Genomic DNA, 14800 nt, shown 5'->3' on the forward strand with positions numbered 1-14800 from the left:
ACCTGGCAATATCCAGTAAGATAGAAGATGCATCTACTCTAAGAGCCAGCAATTTTATTCCTGGAACTATGCCCTAGAAGGGTACCTTTTAAACTTCTTTGATCATTACAAACATATTTTACCTTTGACCCAGTGCACGCATCCTTACTTAACCAAAACAAAAATTCACAAAACAGGAGTTTATTCTTATTATGTATCACACATTCTAATAGTTTCTGTTCTATTTTCATTCATTTGTTAAATGTTGGAGTGACTCACTTAATTGATTTTAGAACTAAGTGTAAAAACACCCAGTTCAAAAAACTCTGCCCAAGAAAATATTCTCATATATATCTTCTTGCACAAAGGTAGAAGAATGTTCATTATGGCATTCTTTATCAAAATAAATTTAAAATGACATAAAAGTTAACCGGTAGGAGAGTAAATAGAAAACTGAGGGCATAGTCATACAATAAAATTGTTATATACAGTGCAAATGGAAGAACTAGGACCTGGAGTATTAATAAAGATAACTCTCATGAACTTACTACTAAGCAAAAGAAGCAGGTTGCAGAAGACTACATATAGTATGGTATCATCTGTATGAACTTATTAAACATGCAAAACAAGACTACATATTGTTTAGAGACGCTTCTATCCATACTGAATATATAGTGTATAAAGATACGCACAGAGAAAAAGAAAATAGATACCAGAAAAGTACAGAAAAGAAAGTGAAATGAAAAAGCCAAGCGAACGATTAGATACTAAATTGTTAGGAGTTGCCCATCTTAAAATTAAAATTGCCTCCTAGGTCAGTAGCTTCCTTCCAAGTACCAGACTAATAAAGAAAGATTCAACTGCCATCTAGAGAGTAATACAGCCATATTGAGATCAGTCTTCAAAGCTTACAACCCTCGTCTTTTAAAACTGTTCTATTGAGTAATCAAGTACCCTGAGTATCTATTTTTAACTAAGTAATGAAATTCAGAACATGGACAAAAAATGCAACAGGTACTTGTGGGCGGATGAAATGTCACAGCAGATGCCCCAAACACAGCCATGTGCCAATAAGGTTGAGTCACTGTGGTATGCTGAAAAAAGATATTCAGGCTCAGCTGCCACAGGTTGCAGAGCCCTCTCTGCTTTCCTCTCTGTTATACTTGCCAGGCCTCATGCCAGAATACTGAGCGCTCAGACGTCTTCAAGAATAGTAAATCACTAAAAATGACAAAATATGGCATCTTACAAACAGCATATGCTCGTGATCAAATTAACACAGAGCAGAGAGCTAATAAACATTCAGCGGGCTCATGGAATAATTCCCTAAAAATTAAAAAATTTGGCCCCTCTAACTCTCACTATATATTCCACCTAGAACAGTAAACCCAGCTCTGTAATTTCAAAAATATCAATTCATTTGTGAGGGAATGTCATTTATAAGGATTGTGTGCAACAGAATTTAAGCAATAAACTACCAGACCAATGAACATGCTTCTGAGCAGCAAGTCCAAACCACTCTGATCTCTAAACCAAGCAGCTTCTCTAGGAAAACATCTAATCCATTCATTCATTCAACCCTTCCTTACTATACTACATGTCAACAGCACTCCAGTGTATCTGACAGAGGCATAAAAATAAATTAAACAAGAACCCTACCCTTAGAATACTGAAAGCCTAGCAATGGAGTTTGAAAACATACACAGCCTTAAGACAAAACAGGAAGATTGGGTGCCATAAGGGAAATAAAGATAAATTGCTTTTTAAAAAACCTATTGTGAATAGATTCTTACCTATCTATTCCTCCTGTAAGCCAGACCTAAATTATAGATACTTAGACCTCATCTTTTCAAGAGCAAGTAGGTAGATATAGTAGCAAGACTGGTTCTCACAATTTCTAAAATGTAGCCCTCATTTTATACCTCCTTTGTATATTGTGTCCTATGGGGTATGCCCCTTGGAGCTATTAGAAGTCTCAAATGTGGATCCCAATTGTTATTCACCCTCCCATTCTCATTCTCTCTCTCTCTTTCTCCCTCATCAATAAATTTTAAAAATTTTAAGAGATTTCATTTATTTATTTTTAGAGAGGGGAAGGGAGGGAAAAAGGGAGAGAAACATCAATGTGTGGTTGCCCTCTTGCATGCCCCCTACAGGAGACCTGGCCTGCAACCCAGGCATGTGCCCTCACTGGGAATTGAAACAGCAATGCTTTGGTTTGCAGGCCAGCACTCAATCCACTGAGCCACACCAGACAGGGCTATAAATAAAAAATTAAAAGAAAGGGAAATGCCAAAAGGGACACTAAAAAGAAACCATCCTTTTCCCTAATTCTGCCGCTGTTTCACTATAGGAACTTGAGGAATTCACACTTAGGCTGAAGGAAGGACTAAAGGAAGAACTGTTAATAAACTTCTAAAGAACATTCCTGGACCTTTCACACAAGTACTACATAAAAGGCATCAATAATGCTCTCAACTAATAAGGCTTTTCATGTCATTTAAGTATAGCAACTTTATTAAGGTGGGGTAGAGGTGTTTTTATTCCTTTTTTAAATCTGAATAATATAAATTCCATAAATACTAAATGTCATCAAATGCCATTTCAAATATTTTTCACAGAGCTAGTCAGACAGGGCTAGGTCTAGTGGATTTATTTCAAATTTATCGTCAGATCCACTATTTGCACTTAAACAGTCAACTCAACATTCAGGAATCTGGGAGCACCAAAGAGGGAGTCTGCAGAAAAGACACAAAGTGCCTTTATGTCAATGAACCCAACTGTTCTCTTAGGATACTAATAAAGAAGAAAGAAGTTGAGATTTATCTTACATAAAACAGTCCCCAGTTTTCGGATATCAGTCCCATGTCATATCTTCAGTATCTCTGAAAAGAATGTTTGAGACAACTAGAGAATAAAGACCTATTTTTATGTCCTCTCCATTCGGGTCAGTAAACGTCCCTGGTTCACAGATTTGTTTGCTTTTTAATGACAGCTTTACTGAGATATAATTCACATACCATAAAATTCACCCTGGTAAGTGCACAATTCAGTCTTTTTTAGTATATATACAGAGTTGTATAACCATCACCACTACCTAATTTTAGAACATTTTCACCACCCCAGAAAAACCCCATTCCTATTGATTAATTAAATTGAAGGCAACCCAGATCTTTTAAAAAGAATCCTACTATTCTAATGACATGTCCAACCAACTTGGTCTTCTTTATCTCACTACTAAAGAGTGTAAGTCTATATCCTTATATCCAGGTCTTTAGCTAAGTCAAAAAATAGCATCATTTGTAGGAGGCAAAAAGCTAAGAGCCTAAAAAGAAAAGCTATAGAGAATCAAGAATGTAACATTTCTAGTAAGAAAGTACTCAAAAATTATGGAGATACGTCAAAAGGACACAAAAGCCAACTTGACAGAGCTCCTAATGACAAAGGCTAAGCCCACTGAGTCATAAAATAAGTGAAGACAGTATCTGGATTATAACCCATGGGATAAAATACATAAAAGTCCATACTGATATAAATAAATACCTGAATAAATAAATAATCGGGAGAGAAGGGATAGCACTTCTTTATAGTAGAACTGAAATTAATGCGTGTGGAAGGAGTAAGGAAACAGAAAATCATTCTTAAGAACCATCAGTAGATGCAGAAATCAATGGACAAAAGTATGTGAGAAACAGAACATCTACACAGTCTCAAAGCATCATTCTATACGATACTCGATACTTACAAAGGGAAAAACACTTAACTTTAGAGAGAAGAAACCTGGAATACACAATCTTAACCAAGTGGCCGAAGTTAGCATACCAGCAACAAGATATATGAACATCATGTACTCCCTGATGTGATGCACTGAAAATGGTATAACATCATTTCTGTAGTACTCTTGCAAAAAATTTATTTCTTCTTTTTTTTTATTTCTCCCTCTAATAAAGAGAAAACATTAGACAAAGCCGTACTGAGTGACATTTTATAAGATAACTAACCAGTGCTATTCTTAAAATCATGAAAGACAAAGACAGGTACTGTCACAGGTTGGGTAGACTAAGAAGACATGACAACTAATACAGTTTATATCCTGGAGATCCTGGACCAAAAAAGGACATTAATGGGGAAACTGGCAAAATTCAAATAAGGCTTGTAGAAAAATTAACAGTATGGTACCAATATTAATTTTCTGTAGAATTTTTGTAAATTTTGTGTAAATCTAAATTTATTTCAAAATAAAATTTGAGTTTTTTTTAAATGCAACTTCTGTAGGCATGAGACGTTACCATTTTAACCCCATTATGAAAAATGACTTATTTGCACTACCTATTATAATTTTCCTATTAGGAGAGATTATCAAATGATGTCAAATTCAGAATCTCAAAACCCAATTCTTATAGTGCATACTGGATTACAGAAGACATGACTAGAAAATGAATCAATGAATGAAAAATACCATTGCCAAACACAACATGGCATCCTGTTAACAAAGATATATGCTCCCTCCTGCCCCCCGGCAAAAAGACACAAAGCAATGATCATAAAGGAATGGCCCACAACACAAATTAAACAACTTAAAACATAAAATGTCGAGAACTGGACAAAACCAACTGAATCAACATGTGATAAAATCATGACTTGATGAATTTCTGTGGCCCATTTTTATGAGTCTGGCAGAAAAGACTTTTCCTTAGGTAAAGGTTGGATTGGTTCTGTTACATACCCAGATTTCAAGTCAGTTATCCTCAAACAGTTTGTTGCATCCAGTCCCACTTTTCCATTGCGGACCACACTAGATATGAATGGGGAGAGCATTGGAGAAATTCGGTTCAAGGCCACTTCTGGGGACATTTTAACTTGACTTGTAAATCACCACTGAAAGCAGAAGGAAAGAATGGTGATCAGAGTATCCAAAAGAACTCCATGTAACAAGCTTCCTGAAAACTGGCACAGCACACAGAAGTTTCTCTTGCAGGAATAAATACAATGCCTCATTTCCTGTCTTAAGCAGCCTCTCCCAATGAAACCATCTCCCGGCTACTCACCTACCTGGGACCTGGGCTACACAGTGGAAACCCTTGAAATCCAATTCCCGCCTCCTTTCCAAAGCTGATCTCTATACTGCCACACTCCACTTAAAACCGCCCCATTCCGTTTTACAACTGGCAGATTCCACTTTAGTTGAGGCCTTCAGGGGCCTTCACTGACGATCCTCTCCCTCTAGCACACAAAACCCACCTACCACTAGGTTAGGAATCCTCCTCCTGTGAGTAAGAACGTTGCTGATAACACTATTTAAAAACCTAGAACAAGCATAACTTGCTTACCATTGTTACTTACTAGAAATTATTTTCTTCTGATACACTTCTCTTCATAACTATCCCTGCACAGTGTATCATAACCACCTGTTTAGTGATCTCTTTCCTGGGGAGAGATCTCAAACTAAACACCCAATGAACATTTTTAAATAAATAAATGAACAAGGAGACAAAAGCTAGAGAAATACTTATGTGTGGAGAGAATCTGCCCTCAAAAAATTTGGTAGAGGACAGCATACCTGAGGAATAGATGTAGCGAAAATCTACTTAACAATTAAATCATGAAAACATACACCTAGCCAGATACTCAGCAACACAAACACACACAGATCTAAAAGGCTTTGACTGTAAGGCACTAAGAAGTTCTTAAACTTGAAAATACAAAAGTGAAACCAATAAATCATATCTAAATTACTTGGAAACCCACGGGGGGGAGGGGTGCAGGGAAAAAGAATACATGAATTCCTCTTAAAAGATTTCTAAATGAAAGCCTCTACTTTCAGAGGTGAATAAGTCAACTTAGATGATCATTTTCTTCCTCAATCTGAAAGGACAACCCCACATCAAAAGCAGTTAATTTCCGGCAAGTTACAAGTAAATGATGTTCTGGTTCTGGTTTCCATATTATACCACATGAGAACTTACATGTTCCTGCTGAAATAAATGTTGAAAACTAGTACCTGTTTTAATCATTTCAGACAGTAATAAAGGGGAGAACTGCAGTGATCTTTCAAGAAATAATAATACTGTGATCCTTCTGGGTGATGACACACAGCGGTATCTTTGAGTCAGTAAAAGCCTTATACTTTAAAACCTAAATCATCCTCTCTGTAAAAATAAAACAAGCTCCTCCTCTTCAGACCACTTAACAGATGGCCTCCCTCCACCATTCCAATATGTCATCACAAAGTAAGAATAAACTTCTAATGCATGGGATTATCCATTTCACAGATAAGGAAACTAATACTCCACAAAACTAATGAACTTGTTCAAAGTCACCAACTTAGCAAGCAGAAGGACCAGAATTCAAACCCAGACCTCTCTCTCAAAGCACACTACTGTCATCCTCTCAAATAAACATAACTTTAATTACCAAAGAAAAAAGGAGCAAAGTGAATTTTCTAAGTAAACATCTTGTAAAATTTTGACAAGATGGCATGAATTTAAACTCATGGTTGTTTTACAACTAGAAACAAATCAGACTGCTACTGAAATTGACCTGACCAATGACACTAGTCAAATGCTAAAGGGAACAAACCTGCTCCAGAATCCAAACTACGATTAAAGGTGCCTACAACCCATTTCATTTCAGCAACTGTCATGACCTTAGAATGACACCTTAAGGAACGAATTTCTGTCTTTGTTTCCAGAACAGCCAAAATACTATTTTTTGACAGTTCAAGGTTTCATGCAGTGTTAAAATGTTTCAACCATGAGGTGTTGTGACTTCTCTAAAGGAGACGGAGAAAATACTCCAAAATCAGAGGTCACAGAACAGATGATGCTCCTTTGGTGCAGCCCTTCTGAGCCAGGGGCATGGCTGGGGGAATCATCCCCCAGCAGCCGCTTTTACACATCTCAGCACTGTAATACATCTCAGACAGGCAAAAATTTATGGTGACTAGCTTCCCTTCAATGCTAGTCAGGAATTTGTATTTCCTGATTTTGACATATTACTGAAGAAAATGCAGAAAGACAATTTTTACAGGTGTCTGCTGCCTTAAAATAAGGTCACATGAGGTCCTTTGATCGGCCTCCTGGGGAATACAAAGACGTCTAAAGCGTTGTCCAGTTTGTTGCAATTAGGATGGGATGACAAACACGGAAACATGTGCCCTGCTGACGTCATGGAACGGAAAGGGGTAGCGTCCAGCTGCGTCACGTCAACGTCATAAAACGCACGAAGGAAGTTACACTGGAGAATTTCTCCAAGGGGCAGCATTTAAGCAAAACAAGCCGGCTAAGACCCAAAGAATGACCATCCCACTCCAGGAGACATTTAAAAAGGGCACCCTCCCTTCTCCTCAATTTTAGGATCCCATCAAGCGGGAAGGAGGAAGTCAGGTTAATACGGGACCAGGGGGCAGGCTAGGTAAAGAGAAAGAGTAACTCCTGGCCTTGGGGTCTCCTTTTTGAGGCAACCAGCGTGATGGGGATGAGCAGGGCATCTTTAGAACAGGGGCCTTCTCCATAGGAACGGGAGGCGCGCTCTGGGCATATTTAAACCACGGTCCTCAGCGCCACCTGTGCGACTCGGGATCCAACCTCCCCACACCAGCCCCAGTCTAGGTACCTGGAACTTAATCCGTTCGGTAACCGGCGACTACTTGGGGTACAGGTTACCCGAGCGCGCCCCCGAACGACGCACCGACCTGCGCGCGCACCGCGGGCCGATGCGTGCGCGCCCCCGGACGTCCGCCCCGCCCCGCCCCCTCTGCGGCCCAGCCTGGCGGCGTGCGCGTCCCCGGCCGCACTAAGCCGCCGCTCGGGAAGGCGTCCCCGCAGTGCCTGAAAGTTCCTTCCTCGGCGCCTTCCTCGTGTGTGGCGAGCAGCGCGGAGTCCGGAACTATCACAAGGGCCTTATAAGGAGAGGCGGTGCAGGGAGACAATTCCTGGAAGAACTGGGGACAGTTGATGGGCGGGGTTATTCGGGCATTCAGGTGGGCGACCCGCCTAGGCGTCTGGAAGGCCCGGGTAGTTAGGGAGCGTAGGAGCGGCGTCTCTGGTTACGGGGTCGGACAAAGGGTAAAGGGCATCCTCCAGATTGGAGAGCGCCTTCTTTGAGCAATGGCCGCGTCTGGGGATCCCGGGAGGCAGTGGCAGGAGGAGGTGGCAGCGGTGATGGTGGTGGGCTCCTGCATGACCGACCTGGTCAGGTTAGTCTGGGGTCAGAACGTTGAATTCGGCTTAGGGGACGGAGCGAACTGTGTGCTCTCCTCTCTGCCTTGGGACTGGGGCTTCAGGGATGGAGAGGGTCAGCTTTTGGAGAGAGCTGCGGGTTTCCCCAGCCCGCAGGGTGCCTTGATGAGGTGGAGGATGTAGGATAAGTTTGTCAGGTGAGGGAACATAAAGGCCAGGGTGTAGCGAATGCTCTAATGGTACTAGAAGCGCCTCCAAAGATTTGCTCCTGTTTTCTTGACCAGGTTGCAGAGCCTTTTCTCCTGACGAGCCGATGAGTTTGGCCAAGTCATTTTTACCCCCAAGAATGGGGTGTGCCTGCCTCCATGGATTGTTGTGAGGACTAAGGGAAATAAGGGGTTTTGTGGTCCGGAGTACTATACAGGTTGGGTATTCTTCGTCTAAACTTGTATTAAATGAGTGGAGCAGAGGTCAAAAAGGCGATGATCGGTCACCTTTCACCATATCGATCGTTGACATTCCTGCAGTATTTCATATTTGAAACTTATTTTACAGTAATATAGTAACCATGGGTTACCCATGGCAAACCAAGTGTGAGTCAAAATAAAAACCGGTAAACACAATACTTAGAACCATTTTTTAAAATGATCAAATAATGAAAGAAAATACGCTAAATGGAAATAATTGAGTTAGGTTGGTGAGATTAGTTGAAGATAATCCTTTCAATTTGTTCTTTTTTTTAAATGAAAATGGCTTTTCTGATTATAAAAAGAGTATTCACTGTTAAAATATATATATACATATATATATATATATATATATATATTCCAAGAAAATCCTAGCACTCATATTGCTTCAGTTTAATATTTTGGTGAATAGCTTTTCAGATATAATGCTATTTTTATATTATAAAAATTTTTTTAATGATGAGGCCATACTACAGCAAGACCTCATCTGCCCTGCAACCTTACTTTTCCAAAGGAGAGCAGAGAACCTAGAAACAAATAAAAAGGACTTGGGACAATCAAAATAAGTCACCAAATCCCTGCACCAAACCACCTGGGTTTTACTTGGAAAATAATTCTAGGGTCTTCACATAACCAATTTAATTTTACATAGCTTAGAATGTTTATAAGTTCATATATCCAGGCCAAAATTAGAAAAGCAGAGCAGAGAGGGGAGAGACTGCTGGGGCAAATACAGTGATTGCCAGGAACCTGAAAGTGAATGGAACAACAGGGAACTGGCGAATTTTAAATGCCAGTAGTCTTTGTTTTTCCACAAATATTTGAACTACCTTGTCAGACACTGTGCCAGGATAGATGTGCTTGCTTTGGTGACAGAGCATAACATTCAATCTAGCTGTGATGAGGCCTACACATCTTTTTCTAGACCAAGAGTCAGCAAACCTTTCTTTAAAGGGCCAGATAGTAAATACTTAGGGTGTAGGTCTCATCTTTTTTTAAACAACCCTTTCAAAATGTAAAAACTAATCCTATCCCCCAAGCCTTGCTAAAACAGCCCTCAGGCCACAGTTTGCTGACTGCTCTCCAGAGCACCACTGGCTTACAGCCCGCTATGTAATTGATGTTAGTAATAGGACTCTAAAAAAAAGTACTGTGGTCCCCATTAAATTTTATATAGAAGATAAAGGGCATACGTTTCTTTGTAGAAATGGTTTCATCAAGTATATTGAAAATTTGTTGCCTAAAGGAATAAACCTTCAATAAACCTTTAGACATCTAAAATAATTCATTCCTTGGGAAATCCATCTAGCTAAATGTTTACCACAGGTGAAGTGACAGAAGAGTAAGGAAGCTCAACATTTTTCCCAAGTAACCTCCATAAACAAGAGTGTCAGTGTTAAAATTCAGAGCTACTTTCTTAATCTAAGAAAATCTAAGTCTGAGTTAATCTAAGTCTGAGCTTTCTGTGAAACTTGACCATCAGACATTAAAGATAATGATAGTGCTTCCTAAAATCAACACACTTTCCCTGACCCGTGTCCCTCATTTGTCTGGGTGTCGTCCAGCAAAGCAAAAGGTCACTGGTTTAATTCCTGGTCAGGGCACATGCTTGGGTTGCGGGTTCCATCATCCTGGTGGGTCCCCAGTTAGGGCATGTGCAAGAGGCAACCGATCAATGTTTCTCACCCTCTCTTCTTCCTTTCCCCTCTCTCTAAAAATAAATAAAATTTCTATTATTTAACTTTGGGGATGGTGGGGTATTAAAGACCCATGTTAGCATCTGTCAGAGTTTTACTATTTCAGTTTATAAATAGGTAAACTGAAGTCATGTGTTGTGTATCACCTCTCTAATTTCTCTTGCTATCTTCATAAAAGGTTTCTACTCTTCACACGAATCACTAGTAAAAATTTTATTCCCATAGGCTCTCTCCCTTGACATTTCTACAAGCTTCTCATGGTATCTGACTACTTCTGCCTCTGAAGATCTTATACAACATACCTGAATATAGTATTTTTAGTTAAAACCCTGCATCTGTGATAAGCTTGAGTCCAGCTTTGCTAGTTATGATACATATCATGACTGTATTAGTTTCTGATTGCTGCTGTAACAATCGCAAAATTAATGGGTTAAACAACACAAATTTAATACAGTTCTGGAGGTCAGAGGTCTGGCACAGATCTCACTGGGCTAAAATCACCGTGTCTATAGGGCTGTGTTCCTTTCTGAAGGCTCTAGAGGAAATCTGTTTCCTTGCCTTTTCCACCTTGTAGGAGCTGCATTCACACTTCTGCCTCTCTCTTCTACAGTATAAGAACCCTTGTGATTATATTGGGCCCAAACAGTTAATTCAGGATGATCTCCTTATTTTTAAGACATCTTATTAGCAACCTTAATTACCCCTTGCCATGTAACAACAGATACACAAGTTCCAGGGATTAGGATGTGGACATCTTTGGGGTAGGGTGAGGGGTGGGGAGGAGGCATTATTACAGTGGTTAAGCTTAAAGTCAAAAAGGTTATAATACTTAGAGGATCATTGAAGCCTGTCAGTCCATCATCCACATTTTACAGATGAGGTAACCAAGGTTAAATAACTCGCCCCAAATCACACAGCCAGTAGTGGCATAGCAAGAGCTGGAATCCAAGTTTCCTAACTTTTATCTCTCCATTATGTCATTCTTCCTCTAACTCTGTCTAGTATTCATTGCCCTTTTCATCAACAGCTCATTTGAGAGCTTGTAGTCTGTATATTTGTTAACTGTAAGCCAATAAGGAATAACAACTAAGGATTTATAATTCTTAGACCTAAAGATACTTTATCTTCATTATTATTCCTTATTTTATTTCTAAGTCTAACTATAACAAGCCTGGATACCTATGCCTATACTGTAGAATCACGAGGAATAAAACTACTTCAGTAACTAAGCCCTCTTGGAGGGCATCCAAGTCTAACTCACTTTATGTATTACTGTGTGCCAGACACTGCTAATTCAATCAATGAGCAACTAACTTTATTCATTTCTAATTTTAGTTCTCTATGAATAGTAAGCTATGTACTAATAATCTTTTAAACTCATTTATTCACCTACCTTGGCAAACAGTGGACATTATTTAATACTTACCTGTATTTGTCATTACTCTCTTCCTTCTTTGTGAGCACTCATCTCTGAAGTTCCACATTGCTAAAATAAATCAAGCCTGTCATTGTGGAAAATTAAGTCAGTTCCTCCAAAGACAGATTACCATGAAAACCCAATAACAAATGAATTTGTTTGACATTAGGTTCACATGCCTTGGTTAATCATGCTTTCACTAATAATCTTTATTTCTTACGACATGTATCACACATTTTTTCAGTTATTCATTCAACAAATATCTGTTGATTTTATACTATGTGCAGGCACTCTTCTTTGGTGCAAAGGATATGGCAAAGAAAGACACAGCCAAAAATCCCTGACTCATGGAGCTTACATCCTAGTGGAAGAAACAGTCTCAATAGAAATAAGTAAAATACAGAGTATGTTAGATAAATGCTAAGAGGGAAAATAAGGCACAAAATGGGGGTGCAGTGGGAGTAGTAATTTTAGGCCATTGGTCAGAGAAGACCTCAGCGAGAAGCTGATTTTGAGTGAAGACGTAAAGGAGGAAAAGAAGCAAGCCATGCAGATACCTGGGTCTTCCCCGCATGCAAAGGCCCTGAGTGGGACCATGCCTTGTATGATCAGAGAACAGCTAGTATGCTAGTATGGGTACAATTATCACAATGAACCAATACCAATATACCAGGGTGGCTGAAGAAGAAAATTGATGTTTAAAGGATGTTGGGTCATAACCTGAATGAGATGAGAGTCCATTGGCAAGTTTGAGCAGAGGAGTGACAAAGTCTGACTTACCCTTTAATATCCCCCTAGGGATTGTGTGAGGATGGACTGAAGGCAGGCAAGGGCAGAAGCAGGGAGGCCAGTACAGAGCGATCACAAAAATCTAGGCGAGAAATGATGGTAGTTTGAAAGCAGTGCAGGTGGGGAGAAGCAAGCATCTTTTGATTATATTTTGAGGGTTTTTGTTTTTGTGGAGGGGGGAAGATGACATGATAGCACCTGTTTTTATTTATTTTTTTTCCAGGTAATTTTGTATCTTTTTTTATTTTTATTGTTCAAGTACAATTGGCTCCATTTTCCCACCCCCACTTTCCCCTGCCCCTCCCCATCCCCACCTCGCACCCTCAATCCTTTCCCGCGTCAGTGTTGTGCACAGTGATTGTATTTTGAAAGTCGAGCTGAGGAGTACCAGACAGGGTTACTTCAAGTTCTGTGGCCTCTGCCAGCGGAAAGGGAAGTTACCTTTGCTGAGATACAGAAGACTGAGCAGAGCAAGCTGGGTAGGGAGCGGGCACTACCGGGAACGTAGTGTGGACGCGTGAGATTTGAGGGGCCTGTTAGACAACCAACTGAAGTGGTCGAGAAGACAGATATATGAGTTTAGATTTGAGAGGAGAGGTCCAGCTGCCGATATAAATTTGAGAGTCATCGGTGCATGGTTGGTATTTAAAGCCATGAGGCCAGATGAGATCACTGAGGGTCTGGGCTCCTAGGGCACTCCAACATTTAGAGAATACATATTTTTACATAATTTATCTCTCGTGTCCCAGTGTGTCTACCCCTAACACTTGCTTTGAGACAAGTCTCATAGAAACCCATGTTTACATTTCCATGGCAATAGACTATGATGTCAGCTCAAACCCTGTGCTATCCCTTTACATGCTCCAATTAAAAGTGATAGCTTGAGAGATAAGACTCATGTTCAGCCAAGCATCCAAATTTAATCCCTGGCAAGTCAGGAAATGTTGCTTAGTTCTCAAAAGATTTTAATTGGATAGTGGAATAAGTGAATTTAGAAGCTTTTAGATCCAAAGTAGATGAAACATTGAACCTATGTTACTGAAAAAGAAAAAGAAAAAAATTGGCTAAAATTTTATACTGTACCTAGAATGTGTTTGACATATCACAGTTATCCTCTAACCTACAGTGCACCGGAAGCCTCTTGACTTGTCATATTTAGAACATAAAAATCTTCTGCAGTCGCAATCTTAGAAAAGCAAGAGCCAAAGGAATATTGGTCCAAAAAAATATGCTTTCCCAATATTAGAGGACTATAATATCCTTTATCATTCTTTCTAACACTTAAATTGGCATTGAAAGTTGCTTATTGATTAATTTAAATTACCATATTTTGCTGTGTGTAATGCGCTCCTGTGTATAATGCACATCCACATCTTTGGCCCAAACCTTCAGGAAAAAAATCTTCCGTTCTAATTCTTAAATTCAGTTCAATTATTTATTTATTTATTTATATTTAGAAACAAAACTAGTTATCGTATTCCAGGGTATTATTTTGCATACGGATATCGTTATTGCTTTCTAGAGTTACACTTTTAACACATAAGCATAAATAAAAGAGTTAGAAACATTTATATAGATATGGAATTAGTACTACCCATGTATAACATGCATCCTTATTTTTCCCTCAAAAATTTGGGCAAAATTTTGCATGTTTCTGTCAATTGAATTCACTAATATCAAAAGACATCATTCATGGACCACTTGCTAATTTGGTCCCTTCAAATGAAATGTGTTAAAAAGTAAATTACATATGACAAAGATCATATAACGTGTGGTACTACTAAGCAGTCCCTTGATAATCCACTCCTTTGCCAGCTCCTTGTGCTCTGATGTCTGTATTCTTGGGAGAGTGAGGGAAGGAGGGCTTTGGGATAAAAGTTGCTCCAGTATTTTGATTACTTGTATATAATACCAAAATACTGGCACTGCACTAAGTTCTAGGATACTGCAATTAGTAAAACATGAGCATTGTTCTTGAGGAACTTACAATCAGAAAAATAGACCATTGTCGTATGATGTTGTGAGCGCCTGCAGGTTCTGTGGGAGCACAGGACAAAGCTCCTGGATGAAATGCCTCCTGAGTCAAGTCTTGAAAATTGAGCAGATGCTAGAAGAGGAGGGAGTATGCATGGTGTGCTGCGGACAGCAGCCATGGGTCTGGAGCGCATCGGATGTTAGCTGTTGATGAAAGCAAACCATGCTGCAGCGCTTGGGTTTTATTCTGTAGGCCCTGGGAGCCAGCAATGGGCTCCAAGTACAGGAATGACGTGG

At 39.6% G+C, this 14800-nt stretch overlaps 2 protein-coding genes across 3 annotated transcripts in view; one reads left to right on the forward strand and one right to left on the reverse strand.

The window, feature by feature from the left end:
- BABAM2 (BRISC and BRCA1 A complex member 2) overlaps window positions 1–7665 on the reverse strand; it is a 347541-nt gene extending 339876 nt beyond the window's left edge. The window contains exons 1-2 of one of the 2 annotated variants that reach the window (XM_054568447.1): window positions 7594–7665; window positions 4706–4857 (exon numbers count right to left, since the gene is read on the reverse strand). In XM_054568447.1, the coding sequence (XP_054424422.1) occupies window positions 4706–4833 (128 nt within the window). In that variant the 5' untranslated portion in view covers window positions 4834–4857; window positions 7594–7665. Of the gene's footprint in view, window positions 1–4705; window positions 4858–7593 lie in introns of those variants that run through there. The other variant, XM_054568456.1, reaches the window with a different exon arrangement.
- Window positions 7666–8045: 380 nt separating this feature from the next.
- The window catches only part of RBKS (ribokinase), an 83649-nt gene continuing 76894 nt past the window's right edge, over window positions 8046–14800 (forward strand). The window contains exon 1 of the mRNA XM_054568470.1: window positions 8046–8176. Within this exon, the coding sequence (XP_054424445.1) occupies window positions 8088–8176 (89 nt within the window). The 5' untranslated portion in view covers window positions 8046–8087. The remainder of the gene's footprint in view (window positions 8177–14800) is intronic.

Source organism: Pteronotus mesoamericanus, unplaced genomic scaffold (assembly GCF_021234165.1).
Source record: "Pteronotus mesoamericanus isolate MK-2021 breed Mesoamerican mustached bat unplaced genomic scaffold, CSHL_Meso_final contig_101, whole genome shotgun sequence".
In the NCBI taxonomy this organism is placed as follows: Eukaryota; Metazoa; Chordata; class Mammalia; order Chiroptera; family Mormoopidae; genus Pteronotus; species Pteronotus mesoamericanus.